The following is a 12,622-nucleotide window of genomic DNA, read 5'->3' as shown; positions in this document are numbered from 1 at the left end:
CCGTGGCTGCTTTACACCAGCTGAGAAGTTGGCCCATGAGCTCCAGGGATCCCCCCCCCCCCCCCCCGGTATTCTGGGAGGGTTTTTCATTTCCTCCCTCAGAACCAGTGGGGCCCTGAGGTGGCATGGAGCAGCGGCTGGCTCTTGCTCACATGCTCAGGGTCCCACTGAGGGCCAGGGGTGGGGTGGGGAGGAATTGCCACCCGGGTCACTGGCAGGATTATCGGGGTGTCTCACTTCATTTCTGTGCCACTGTGGGGCCTCGGGGCCTCCCACTCCCTGGCACGTGCTAATCTGGGCTCCTGTGATAGCCGGTCCCTGCTGGTGGCTGGGTTTTGTGTGGAGCTGTGGGGGTCTCTTCTGGCCCTAAACTCTCTGACTCTGTCCTGTAACACCCCCCCTCGCCCCCGGCCCCCAGCATGTGCTTGCTTCCTGGCACCAAGCTGCTGGAGCGGGGCCCCCACCCGCTCTCCTGCCCGCCCCTGGAAATCAGGAGTTTTACCCCCGTGTGAGCGGGGCAGGGACACAGCCCCAGTCCGGAGGGGGTTAACAGGCCCCAGCTGGAGCGGGGGGGGGGGCTCACCTTGAACTGGGGGCAGGCCAGGCCTCTGCCTGCATTCTGTCCCTGGGCGCTGTCACTGATTAACGAGGCTGGTACACAAACAGCCGCCCCCTCCCAGCCCTGACCATACCCACAGTGGGGGCATAAGCTGGGTCTCCCCAGTGCCCACTAGGCCAGTGCCAAGGGCTGCTCACGCGTGTCCCCCCCCAGGCCGAGTAACCAGTGCTGTACTGGGGGGCAGAGACCTGTCCAAGGCTGGCTGCCAGCGGGATCCCCCATCACACCCACAAAGCTCCCCCTGTCTGGGGGCATCCCAGCCAAACTCTTCAGAGCAGGCCCTAGGAGAGGGGGCTGCCTGTTACCCCACTCCCTGCCCCCCAGAGGCTCCTAGAACCCAGGAGTCCCGGCTCCCAGCCCTGCCCCCTCTAACCACCGCACCCCACCGGGTCCCAGAGCCCCAGGTAGAACCCAGGAGTCCCGGCTCCCAGCCCCCCCCCTTGACACCACGTCAGCCTGCACCTGGGGGCGGGAGTCGCGCGCGGGGGGGGGGGCGTCTCTGCAGGTGCCCCCCACCCTCCCACGCGCTCCGCCCCGCCGTTGCTCAATCGCCCCTTTCACAATCGCAGCCCCCCCAGTTCCTCAATTGCTGTTCCGCCGCCAGGCGCCCCCCCCGCCCGCCACGTGCAGGGGGAAGCCCCGGGCGGGGGCGGCGCCCGAGCTGCGGGATGCTCGCGGGGGGGCGGACGCCGGCAGCCCCCGGGGCGCAGGAGCATGTGGGCGCTCCGGGCCGCCGGGCTGCTGTGTCTGCTCGCCGCCGCCGCGGGGGGGCCCTGCCCGCCGCCAGGTGGGTGCGGGGGCCGGGGGGGCGGCTCGCTGCGGGGCGCCTGGCGGGGGGGCGTCGGGCTGCGTCCTCTCCTCCGCGGGGTCCCCTGGAGCCAGGTGAGCAGCCCCGGCCGGCCGGGACCCCGCGGGGAGATCGGGGCTCCGGGCAGCCGCGGGCGGGGGGGTCTCTTTCGCCATGGGGACATTGCAAAGATTGGCGGGGGCTGGGAGCCAGGACTCCTGGGTTCTGCTCCCGGCTCCCGGAGGTGGAGAGGGGGGTCAGGACTCCTGGGTTCTGCTCCCGGCTCCCGGAGGAGGGGGGATCTGGACTCCTGGGTTCTGTTCCCGGAGGGGGGGGTGTGTCCCGGACTCCTGGGTTCTGCTCCCGGCTCCCGGAGGGGGGGTCAGGACTCCTGGGTTCTGCTCCCGGTTCCCGGAGGGGGGGGGTCAGGACTCCTGGGTTCTGCTCCCGGCTCCCGGAGGGGGGGATCTGGACTCCTGGGTTCTGTTCCCGGCTCCCGGAAGGGGGGGGGTCAAGACTCCTGGGTTCTGCTCCCGGCTCCCAGAGGCGGGGTGTGTGTGTGTGTGTTCCAGGACTCCTGGGTTCTGTTCCCGGAGCGCGGTGTGTGTCTAGGACTCCTGGGTTCTGTTCCCGGAGGGGGGTGTGTGTCCCGGACTCCTGGGTTCGGGTCCCGGCTCCCGGAGGGCGGGGACAGGACTTCTGAGTTCTAACCCAGCTCTGGGAGGGGAGTGGGGTCTGGTGAGTTAGAGGGAGGGTGCGGGCTGCGAGCCAGGACTCCTGGGTTCTCTCCGCGCTCCCCGGGGTTGGGGAATGGCAGCGCCTTATTTTCAGTCTGAGCTGAGAAGGGCTGAGATTTATTTGCTCCTTGTTCTTCGCTCCCCCCGCTGTGACTCGGGGGTGAGCGCTGCCCCTCCCCACTGGCATGCTCCTGCTGGGACCCCCACACAACCTCCTCCTCTGTCCCCTGAATGGCGGGGCCCCACTGGGGGCTCCCCATGGGGCTGGCCTCGGGCTCCTGCTCCCCTTCCTGGCCGGAGGTCCCTGGGCTAAGCTGAACTGGAGCTGGGGGAAATGCGGGGGGCTCAGAGGCCCTTAACTCCAGAGCTCCCAGCTGGGGCTGCCTGGGGGCTGGCCCCACTCCTTTGCCTGGTGCCAGGGGCATGGCAGTCTGTGAGCGACCCATGTGCTCTGAGCCCCTGTCCCAGTCTCTTGCAGCTGCCAGGGAGTGGGGGCAGAGGGAGCACCTTGCCCCCGGCCTAGGATTGGGCAGGAGGGGGGACCCCCCGCTGCAAAGGGGGGACCTGGGCCCTTGTGACCTGCAGGCACCACAGGAACTGGAGTGGAGCCCACTGCGGCCTGGGCAGGGGATGTGGGCAGAGGCTGCTGCCGCTCTCATCCTGCCTTCCCCAAAGCCGCACAGACCCCTCCCCCGGGGGCCAGACAGGGGCCCGGGGGGCGCAGAGAACTCTGCACTTGTAGGAGGGTAACTTTGGGTCAGGCCTGGCCTGGTGCCCGTCTGCCTCCCCACTCTCGACCTGCATGACCCAGCGTCACCCCATGGCCCCCGTCGGCTGGGCTGCGCCAGGCTCATGAGCAGGGCTCCCAACTGCCCCACATCTGTGGCTGGGATCTGGGGTTCTCCTGTGTGGAGCCTCCGAGCTTCCCTGCTCTGTGTCTGGCCGTGGCCACCCAGGGACCAGGCCGGGGCAGCGGTGGAGTCGCGCCACACAAAGAGCAATGAGCTGCTGACTCTGGGGAGAGCCAAGTAACGAACCCAGGCGTCCTGCCTCCCAGCCCCCCACTGCTCTCCCCGGGAGGAACTGAAACTTCCCAGCACAATGGGGAAGTGCCCAGGCCTCCTGTGTGCCGATAGCCAAGGGCTGAGTTGCTGTTGCAGGGCAAGTAGGGAGTGGGTCCCTCAGGTGCAGGCCAGGCGGTGCGGAGCTGCCCAGGCCCCCGGCACTGGGTTTGGCTGGGTTCTGAGCAGCCTGCTGCCACGTGCGTCTCCACTGAGCCAGCAGCCCTCGCACTGTCGCTGGTTATTTATACCCAGGGCGCCCCTTGCTGATTGAAGGGTTAACCCACCCGGCGGGGCGGGACCCCAGCCCAGGAGTCCCAGGTGGGGGGAAAAGCACAGGTCTGGAATTGCCCAGTCGTGGCCTCCAGTCCCCAGGAACTCTGCCCCACAGCCCCTGGGCACGAGCCTGCCAGTTCCAGGGGTGTTTGGGGGCCTGGCATAGAGGACCCCCCTGAGGGGTCCTTGAGCCAGGCACTGCGCAGAGCCGCGGAAGCAGATGGCTCCTGCCCCAGAAGCTTCACCTAAGGAGCTGAGGGAGGTAGGGCGGTTCCCCCGGCCGGACCGTCGGGGAGCTGAGGGCTGGGGAGGTGTCGGAGCTGCCCCAAGGGAGCCTGTGGCAGAACTGGGAACTGAACCCACCTCTCCTGGGTCCCAGCCCAGTGCCTGGTCCCTTCAGCGGAGAGGTGGCCCCCTCCCTCAGCATCTCCCTGAGGTGTCCTATTACCCCCACTTTACTGGGGGGCAGGGGTTGCCCCCCAAGGCTTGGCCCAGATTCGACTCCAGCTCTCCTGGCTCTCAGCCCCATGCATGGGGGCTGGTCCCTGCAGCGCCTGTGACGTGCCCCCGGGATTAGCAGGCAGCTGAGAGGTCCCTGTGCTGAGCCAGACCGTTGCGTAAATGGGTTCGGGTAGGACTGGCTGTTCCTGGCAGGGCCGTGCGGGTGCTGGGCGCTGGGAAACCTGAGTGTTTGCTTTTGTTATTGACGCTTGTGGGTTTGCAAAAATCCCAGCTCCTGTCCTGGCTGGGGGGACGGGGGGAGCTGTCAGCCTCTGACCTTTACAAACCACCTGGCCCAGCCACAATCCAGCTGAACCAAACCCAGCTCTGGCCCCATCCCCGGGCCGGTGGTGACCCTGTCCCAGGGGTGGCTTGAGAATTAACCCTTTGAGGCCAGCAGCCCTCCAGGGCCCTGCTGCTGCGTGGCTGCCCTGCTGGCAGGGTCCTGGGTCCCCTGTGATTGCCGTGTACCCTGGCTTTAGGCTCTGGGAACTGGAGGAGCAGGGATCCCTTGAATCTGCTCCCCACACCCCAGGAGCCCTGACACCCCTCCTGCAACCGGCTCCGGGCACTCTCAGGCACCTCCTTGCTGCTGGGCACCCAGCTTGCCCAGGGAAATGAGGAGCCCACGGCCCCGTTAACGCACCCCAGGTAGCGCCCAGGCTGGGGCATGGCTGGCCAGACGTCTCAAGCTGTGGCTGGCACGGGCTGGGAAGGGGGGATCTGATGGTGGTGGGGCCCAGCCGCAGTGCCTTGGAAAGAGGTGGGTGAGGCAGTGACAGCTCAGCCAGGCAGATGCTCGTTCAGGCTTGTCCTCTCCAGCAAATATTGACCCGGGCTGGCTGTCTCCTCCGTCAGGGAGCCCCTCCCGAGTGGTTTCCTAGGAGCCGGGAAGGGGCTGCCGAGTGGCCAAGGCTCTGGCCTCCAGCCTGGCGGTGAGACGGAGGGTCAGCACCACCATGGCACACAGCAGCCAGCGAGACTCCTCTCCTGTCACAGCATCTCCTGGTCAGCTTGTGGCACCCAGGGAAGGTGGCAATCCCCATGGAACAGAAGGGGAAACTGAGGCACAACGAAGTTGTTTGCTTAGGGTCATGCAATGAGTCAGTGGCTCAGCTGGGCATGGAACCCAGAAGTCCTGGTCCCCCCAGCTCTCACCCCTAGACTGCACTCCCTTCCCTCTGCACTAATGGAACTTCCCCTCCTGCAGCCCTCCCGCCTGACACGGTGCTGAGCGCAGTGGGAGCAAATGTCACCCTGCCCTGCCTGCAGTGGCAGCCGGAGCCAAACGGCACCGTCAGCTGGAAGCTGGAGAACCAGGCTGTGAGTTCGGAGCGCGCGGTGCTGGGGGCCAGCCTGCTGCTGCGCCTGGTGCAGGACAGTGACTCGGGCAGATACAGCTGCTATGTGGGCGGCTGCCTGGTGCGCTCGCTGCGGCTGCTGGTGGAAGGTGAGTCGCTCGGAGCGGGGGTGCCTGCTCCAGCGGCCGGGGGGGATGTCCAGATCCACGGGCGCCTGGACTGCGGGGGCCCCCATGCCTGCAGAATGCGGCAGCAGCGTCCGGGCTGCCAGACTCCTCCTGCAGGGTCCAAAGGCAGCACTGGGCGAGTGCCTGGCTGGTGTGGCTGGCCCTCCTTCTGCCCCCTGCCCAGCTCTGCAGCCGCTAGCCCCTGCTCACAGTCCAGGGGCTTCCCTCACCGCTGCTCTTCTGACTCCAGAGCCCCCGGAGCCGCCTGGTTTCTCCTGCTACCGGAGGAGCCACGTCAGGGACGTCCTGTGCGAGTGGCAGCCACGGAGGAGGCCGTCGCCCCGGACCAGGGCCGCGCTGTGGGTGAAGAAGTGGTGAGAGGCCTGGGGGAGCTGGTCGGGGAGCACCCTGAGGCCCTGCGAGGGGCACCCAGCCCTGGGTAGCTGTTAGCCGTGGAGCCAGCTGGGGATGAGAGCCAGGCCAGGGCAGGATTTGGCGTAGATGTAGCCAGCATGGCCGTGCTGCCGATTCCTGGCAGGGTCCCTCCCCGCTCCCCAGCTGCCGGCGCTCTGGGAGCAGAGCTGGGGCCTGCTTTCCTGGCACCAAATCGCCCTCCCCCCTCACTGGGTGCTGCCATCCCGCAGGGCTGGGAGTCGGGACAGTGCTGGACTGGGGGACGCCATGGCAGGGTTGGATGTGGGGATCCCCTGGGGGCTCTCTCCCGTGGGCCGAGCCCTGGGCAGCGCTGGTGGGGGGCAGGGGGTGCTGCTGGCCTTCAGATCAGACCCCACGCCAAGGGCCTGACCGTGCCTGCTCAGGAAAGAGCCGTGCACCTCCTTGCAGGCATCCTCCCCACATCCCCCCTTGCTTACACCCTCCCGACTTTCAGTTCCAGACAAGGTCCTTCTCCTCTTCCTGTTCCAAAGCGCGGCCCTGCAGCTGCTCCGCTCCACCCCAGAGTGGCTGCAGAAAGCGCTTGGCCAGGGGCAATACCCGAGCGGGGCATGAGGCTGCTGTTGCCTGGCTCAGCTGGGGATGTTGCAGCCCGGGGCAGACCCTGCTGTGACTTGGAGCTGATCTTGGGACCCTGGGGAGCTGGGGGGGCAGGGCCCGCTGGCTGTGTGCTGCGCCTGGAGCTGAGCCGTGTCCCCGGCCCCCGGCAGGTTCACCGGGGAGAACGCCACGGAGAAGCGCTGCCGCTACTTCCCCAAGGTGGACAAATTCACGTGCAGGGTCACGGTGCCACCCAGCGAGGACGACACCCTCCTGCTGGTCTCCGTGTCTGTCAGCAACGGGGCGGGGAGCGTGGCCAGCAAGGGCCAGGTCATCTCGGCCAACCGCGTCTGTACGTACGGCTCGCTGCCCTCACCCCCGCTGCCCCTCCTGCTGCCCCCCTTCTCCCCCTGCCTACCCCCCTGCCCCTCCCTGGAGCTCTGCCTGCCGTCCTGCCCGTGTTCCGGCCGGGTCTCCCCCCAGGGGCTGCTGGGTGCAGGCTGGTGGGGCAAACGTGCTGCACCAGACCCCCCTGCCATGGCAACCCCCCTCTCCCTGACAGTGAAGCCGGACCCGCCGGTGAACGTGCTGGTGGAGCCGGTGGAGAGAGCGCCCCAGAAACTGCGTGTGACCTGGATGTACCCGCCCTCTTGGGACTCCAGATTCTACCGGCTGCACTTCCAGGTCCGGTACCGGGCTGAGCGCTCCCAGAGCTACACGGAGGTGAGCCCCCCCGCTCGCCCCGCGCCTGACAGGCCAGCTCCACGCACGCCCCACCCTGTAGCTGCTGAGCAGGATGGGCTCCCATGCCTGGGCCCCTGCCCCCAGAGTTACAGCCTGGGGAGAAGGCCCTGGTGAATTGCGTTTCCCTGTGGACGGGGAGGGTGCTACCCAGCTCCCTGGGGCTGGAAAGGAAGGGGGGACTGTGATGCTTCCCGGGGTACCCAGGGTTCAGACACACCTTGCTAGCATCATAACACACGTCCTAGACTGAGCCGGAGCTTTACTAATGGGACGTTAGTACGGGGCCAGGAGCGAACGCTGCCCCCGATCCTCCCAGCGTACTGCTGCTGGGCGTGGCTGGGCTCTTCCATTCCTGCAGCAAGCCCGCTGGCTGTTCCCTGGCTAGCCCGCTACAAGCCCAGAGAGATTCAGACTGCCCTTGGAGCCTTCGTCACTGTGACGAAGTGGGACTGTTCTTAATGTTTCCTCTGAATAGTGTGGGGGTGCCTCAGTTTCCCCCAGTTGTCACGGAGTCCCTGGGCGATGCTCTGGAACTGCTCCCCATGAAGCCAGTCAGGACTCTGGGGCAGTCGCCTTTCTGTGAGCAGCCTGTCTTCAGGACACACAGCTCACCCGGCTTCCACCTTCCTGGGTCTGACCTCGGAGCATTCAGCCTCCTCTGCCCCTCCGTGCGCTTCCCACAGCGAGTCCGCTCAGGCGGGGCTCCTGGGGGAGCCAGAGGGTCCTGCCCCCCAACTCCACAGTCAGACGGGACTCTCAGCCAGCCAGTAAAACAGAAGGTTTATTAGACGACAGGAACATGGTCTAAAACAGAGCTTGCAGGTGCAGAGAACTGGACCCCTCAGCTGGGTCCATTTTGGGGGGCAGTGAGCCAGACAACCCCGTCTGCACTTCACTCCATGTCCCAGCCAGCCCCAAACTGCAACTCCCTCCAGCCCCTCCTCCTCTGGGCTTTGTTCCTTTCCCGGGCCAGATGGTCACCTGATTCCTTTGTTCTCCAACCCTTCAGCTCTCACCTTGCAGGGGGGGAAGGGCCCAGGCCATCAGTTGCCAGGAAACAGGGTGTCGGCCATTCTCTGTGTCCAGACTCCTGCACACACCTGCCCTCTAGGGCTCTGCAATGATCATACATCCTTACTCCACCCCCTAGATACTTAAGAACTGCCTAGGGGAAACTGAGGCACCCCCACACTATTCAGAGGAAACATTAACAGTCCCACTTCGTCACAGTCACAAACTGACCCCCGCTGGCTGGGAGGTCTGCTCCTGTGGGGTCTGTGATCTCGGTTAGCTGGCGTACGCAGCGCGTCTCCTGCCTGCCTGAAGGGAAGACATTCACCACCCGGTGACCTGCTTAAACTCCCAGACCTTACAGACCTCCGGTCTAGGGACCCAGCTTCCCCAGAGGATCCGTGCGCACGTCTCACGGGGGTGGTGACGCCCAGCAGAGATCTCCCCCCTCCACTCTTCAGTGAATTATCCTAGACAACGGACTCGGGGGATCCCTGTAAAACTCTGCACCCCCTGTGCCCTCGGCTAGTTGGCATCACAAGGTTCTGGGGTCACAGGGGAGCTGTGGGAGTCCTGATGCTCATGGTTTAATTCTGCCTGTTGCTTGCAGGTCGACCAGTTAAGAGAAACGTCCCTGGTGATCCATGATGCCTGGCATGGCGAACGGCACATGGTGCAGGTGCGGGGGCTGGAGGAGTTTGGCCATGGCTCGTGGAGTGAGTGGAGCCAGGAGGCCGTGGGCACCCCGTGGGCAGGTAGGACTAAGGGAGATGGGAGGGGAGGGATCCTCTGGGAGGAGCTGGGTCCCTAGACCCCCACCCCCTCGTCCCGATTCCCAGGGCTACTCTCACTGTTCCTCTCCTTGGATTGCAGATCCCAACAGCCTCGAGTGGCAGACAGGATCCTACAGCTCGCAGGTAAGGCGGGTGGTGCCGGAGCTGCCTGCCCGTCTGGCCGTGGGCCCTGGTGGGAGGGTGGATAGGTCTCAGGGCTTAGCACTGTGTGTGCTCCACCCAAGGGCTCTGTGGTCTGGGGGACGGGGGAGCGGGACGGGGGACATACCGTGCGTTGGGGGGTGTCACGGGCGGGGACGGGGGACATGCCGTGCGTTGGGGGGTGTCACGGGCAGGGATGGGGGACCCTGTTGCTAACCCCCACTTCCCTGTCTCTTTCCTCCAGTTCCCCTCGGATTATGATTTCTACAGCGACACGTTCACAGGCCCCCCCGGGCCCTACAGCAGCAACACAGAGGGCGCTAACGGTAATGAGATGCCCCCCTGCGTTGTTGGTCTGTCAGGCCCAGGGCTCCCACGCCAGGGACATGTGGGGCGACCCAGAGCCCAGCTGGCAGCATGAGCTGAGCACCCAGACAGAGAGCCCAGTACAGCTGCCTCAGGACGGGCTGATCGGGGCAAAGTGAGCCAGGTGGCAGCCCTATGGGTGGGCCCCAGGCTGGGCCGGTGGCTCAGGTGGTCCCCGTCATTCTCCAGGGCTCCCCTGGCCTTTGCAAAGCCCCCGCTGGGAGGTGGCCCAGCAATACCCAGCCCTGCAAAGTGAACAAGGTTGGGGAGGGGGGCGCTGGGCCTTGCCATGTTGGGTAACGGTGCCCATGTCCCCTCGGTTTGCAGGGGAGGCTCTTGGTGTTGGCGACCGCGCCACTGTGCCCCTGTACACATTCCTGGTCACCGGAGGGAGCCTGTTCCTGGGCACCGGCCTGCTCGCTGGTATCGTGCTCAGGTGAGACGCGGCCAGGGTGGTGCGGGGGGTGCTGGGTCCCAGGCCCTGGGTGGGGCGATGCTACCGCTGGCCTGCTGGGGAAGCACTGAGGGAGGGACAGTCACTCTCAGCTGGTGCCCCAGGCCCAGCAGTGCACGCCTGGGTCGGATCTGTTACTCCGGTGTGAGTCTGGAGTGACTCCCAGGGCAGGACAGGGTCTGGCCTGCTGGGCTCAGCCCAGTTCCTGCCGGACTTACCCCTGCGGAGCCAAGAGAGGCCATCTCCATAGAGCAGTCTGGGGCCTTCTGGCGAACAGCAAAGGGCCCCTGCCCCTTATATGGGTGCCCACTGCTGGCCTGGGCAGCCTCTGGGAGTCAGATCCTGGTCTCCCTCCAGCCGAGAGATGCCCCTGAGGCCCCGGCAGGGCTGGGAGAGTCCCCTCCAGCCCCGCTCTGTTTCCCTGCAGTCCAGCAGCATGGACTCCTGCTTGGCTCTCCGCCGGGGTCCTTTCCTGAGGGCTGTGGGCTGCCTTAGCTGATCTTTGTGTGCTGGGCAGCCGGGCTTGATCCGTTACAGAGGGGCCCAAGCCCTGCCCCCAGCACGACTCTCCCCCTTCCACTGCAAGTGACTGACCCAAACAGTGTAGTGGGGGGCTCGGGCACACTGCCATGGGAGCAGCGGGGTGCATCTCGCTCTCTGTGGCCCCCCAGCCAGCACTTGCCTTCAGGTGTGGGGGGGAACAGGACACCCCAGTCACCACCGGCTGTGTTTGCTGCTGGCCCTTGTGCCACGGAGAGCTGCCCTGAATGCCCATCTCACAGGCCATTACTGATGGAGACTCAGTGGGGCTTTGCCCTCTGCCTGCCCCCGGGGACAGCCATAGGCCTGGGGCAGCCGTGTTGCGGTCCCGGGGCCATGGGCACCCTGCCAATGCTGGCCTGAGTCCCAACCCCGCTGCCAGCAGGAATTGGGGTGTCTGTGGGGCAGGAGCCCCCCAATCTTGGCCCCTTCCTGACCTGCTCTGTGTTCAAGGTACAAGAAGAAATGGAGGAGGGGCTCGCTGGGCCAGGGCAAGGCCAGCGTGGTGGTCCAGCACCCCTTGGTGCTGCTGGCTCCTCCGAGCCCCACGTCTCCGGTAAGCGAAGCCCCGCTCCTCTCCCCTCCGGCGTCACCAGGCAGCGTCGGCTCCACGGGCCCCTTCGAGGTCACCAACATGGATTACCTCCTCGTCCCCCAGTAGCCGGGGAGCCTGCCTCGCTGGCCTGCGACACACCGACTGCCCCAGCAGGCGCCAAGCCAGGGCCCCGACCTTGTGGCTCAGCTAGAACTAGCCCGGCCCTTAACCATGGCTCTACCTCTGCCCCGGCGGGCTGGGGCCGCTGTGCCAACCGCTTCCGGGCCGCTCTGGGCTCCTGGCGGTTCCAGGGACGCTGCTGGAAGGAGCCAAACCTGCTCTGCCCTCCCCGGGAGATGGACCCGCGCCCACTTGCAGCGATGCCCGGGGCTCAAACTGGCAGCCAAGCAGCTCTCCCACGGTCTCCCCCAAGCAGCCGGAGCCAGTGTTTCCCAGCCCGCCCCGTGGCGGGGTTTGGACAGTCCTTGGGTGTGGGCGGGGCCGGCGCCCCCGCGAGTGACACGGCGTGGAGGGCGTCCAATGAGCCCACTCCACGTGGAAGGTGGCAAGGGCTGGCCCGGCCCCACTGCTGGGAGAGGGGCATTTACCGGTAGAGCCAGGCAAGCTCCAGGCACTGGGCATGCAGGGCACTGCCCCGCGGCCAGGCGCTCACCAGGGCCTGAGGGCCAGCAGAGTCTGAGCCAGCACTGCAGCTAGGTGGGAGCAGACGGACTCAGGGCCTGCCCCGCTCCGGCAGTAGTGGGCCACGCCTGGCCCTTGGCAGCTAGAGTGGGCTCCATCCCACTGCCCCCACCAATTGTACGGGGCTGGCGGTGCCAGGCGCAGCAGCCACAGATGACAGACCTGCCGCAGGGAGCTCACCGTCTGAATGGACGTGGGGGGCAGGACGCGCCCGAGCGTCCCCCAGAAGGGCACTGGCAGAACCCAGGCCTCCCCGCCTCCCTGGAGCAGCTTGTGTGGGGCCGTAACAAATGCTCAGTTGGGCGTGTGACTGGCCTCCGCCCCTCCCCGGTGCAGCACTGGGCATGGGATTCCCCCCCGCCCCCCCATCAAACTGGTGTTTGTGTTAACAGGGGTTTGTACAGGAAGAACCGTGTGTTGGCAAACGTGTGTCCAATAAATGTTTTTTACTGCGTGCACAGGGCTACTGCTGGCCGGGTGGGGGCGTGGGATGGGTTTGCTCATGGGGTATTAGCCGTACCTGGCGCTGGAGAGGCGTAGGTGGAAGCAGAGCACTAACATGTTCCTCCATGGCTGGCGAGCCCAGGCCAGAGCCAGGCAGAGAGCCCAGGCGTCCTGGCTCTTAGGCCTACAATTTGTTTTGCAAACCTGAGAAAGCAAAACGGGGGCTGCAGCTGGTGAAGGGGACGGGTCCCTCTTGGGGCTGGCCCCTGCCTTAGAGGATGCAGCTGTCTCTCCTGGGGCTGGGGGGCGAAGGCAGCAGGGTCTTGGCCAACTCTTAGCAGCAGCTGGGGGGATGGCAGGGCTCGAGCCCTGGGCACATGGGAGAAGGGATGGGTTCAAAGGGGGAGCGGGGCCCAGGGCTGTGGATTCAAGGGGAGATGTATAGGGCA

General features: G+C 66.2%; 1 protein-coding gene across 3 annotated transcripts; it reads left to right on the top strand.

Moving 5' to 3' along the window:
* The first annotated feature begins 1,308 nt into the window (after window positions 1–1,308).
* IL6R (interleukin 6 receptor) lies at window positions 1,309–12,183 on the top strand. 3 transcript variants are annotated; one of them, XM_073322908.1, is made up of 10 exons: window positions 1,309–1,406; window positions 5,192–5,431; window positions 5,700–5,823; window positions 6,613–6,794; window positions 7,005–7,165; window positions 8,808–8,952; window positions 9,071–9,114; window positions 9,377–9,458; window positions 9,826–9,934; window positions 10,946–12,183. In XM_073322908.1, the coding sequence occupies exons 1-10, from the start codon at window positions 1,334–1,336 to the stop codon at window positions 11,151–11,153; spliced, it is 1,368 nt and encodes a 455-aa protein (XP_073179009.1). In that variant the 5' UTR covers window positions 1,309–1,333; the 3' UTR covers window positions 11,154–12,183. The 3 variants fall into 3 exon arrangements, with proteins under 3 accessions (XP_073179009.1, XP_073179007.1, XP_073179008.1); XM_073322906.1 differs by having other exon boundaries at window positions 6,613–7,165; XM_073322907.1 differs by lacking the exon at window positions 9,377–9,458 and having other exon boundaries at window positions 6,613–7,165; window positions 10,946–11,132.
* The last annotated feature ends 439 nt before the right edge of the window (window positions 12,184–12,622 follow it).

Source organism: Lepidochelys kempii, chromosome 24 (genome assembly GCF_965140265.1).
Source record: "Lepidochelys kempii isolate rLepKem1 chromosome 24, rLepKem1.hap2, whole genome shotgun sequence".
In the NCBI taxonomy this organism is placed as follows: Eukaryota; Metazoa; Chordata; order Testudines; family Cheloniidae; genus Lepidochelys; species Lepidochelys kempii.
The sequence above is the reverse complement of the archived record's forward strand: the minus strand, read 5'-3'. Positions and strand labels throughout refer to the sequence as shown.

What these genes read in the sequence shown, in the direction of transcription:
- IL6R (XM_073322906.1), top strand. Translation starts at nt 1,334, where the DNA reads ATGTGGGCGCTCCGGGCCGCCGGGCTGCTGTGTCTGCTCGCCGCCGCC. An exon ending in GCGCTGTGGGTGAAGAAGTG is followed by an intron (nt 5,824 to 6,612) that starts GTGAGAGGCCTG and finishes GGCCCCCGGCAG; the next exon opens with GTTCACCGGGGAGAACGCCA. An exon ending in GCTCCCAGAGCTACACGGAG is followed by an intron (nt 7,166 to 8,807) that starts GTGAGCCCCCCC and finishes TGTTGCTTGCAG; the next exon opens with GTCGACCAGTTAAGAGAAAC.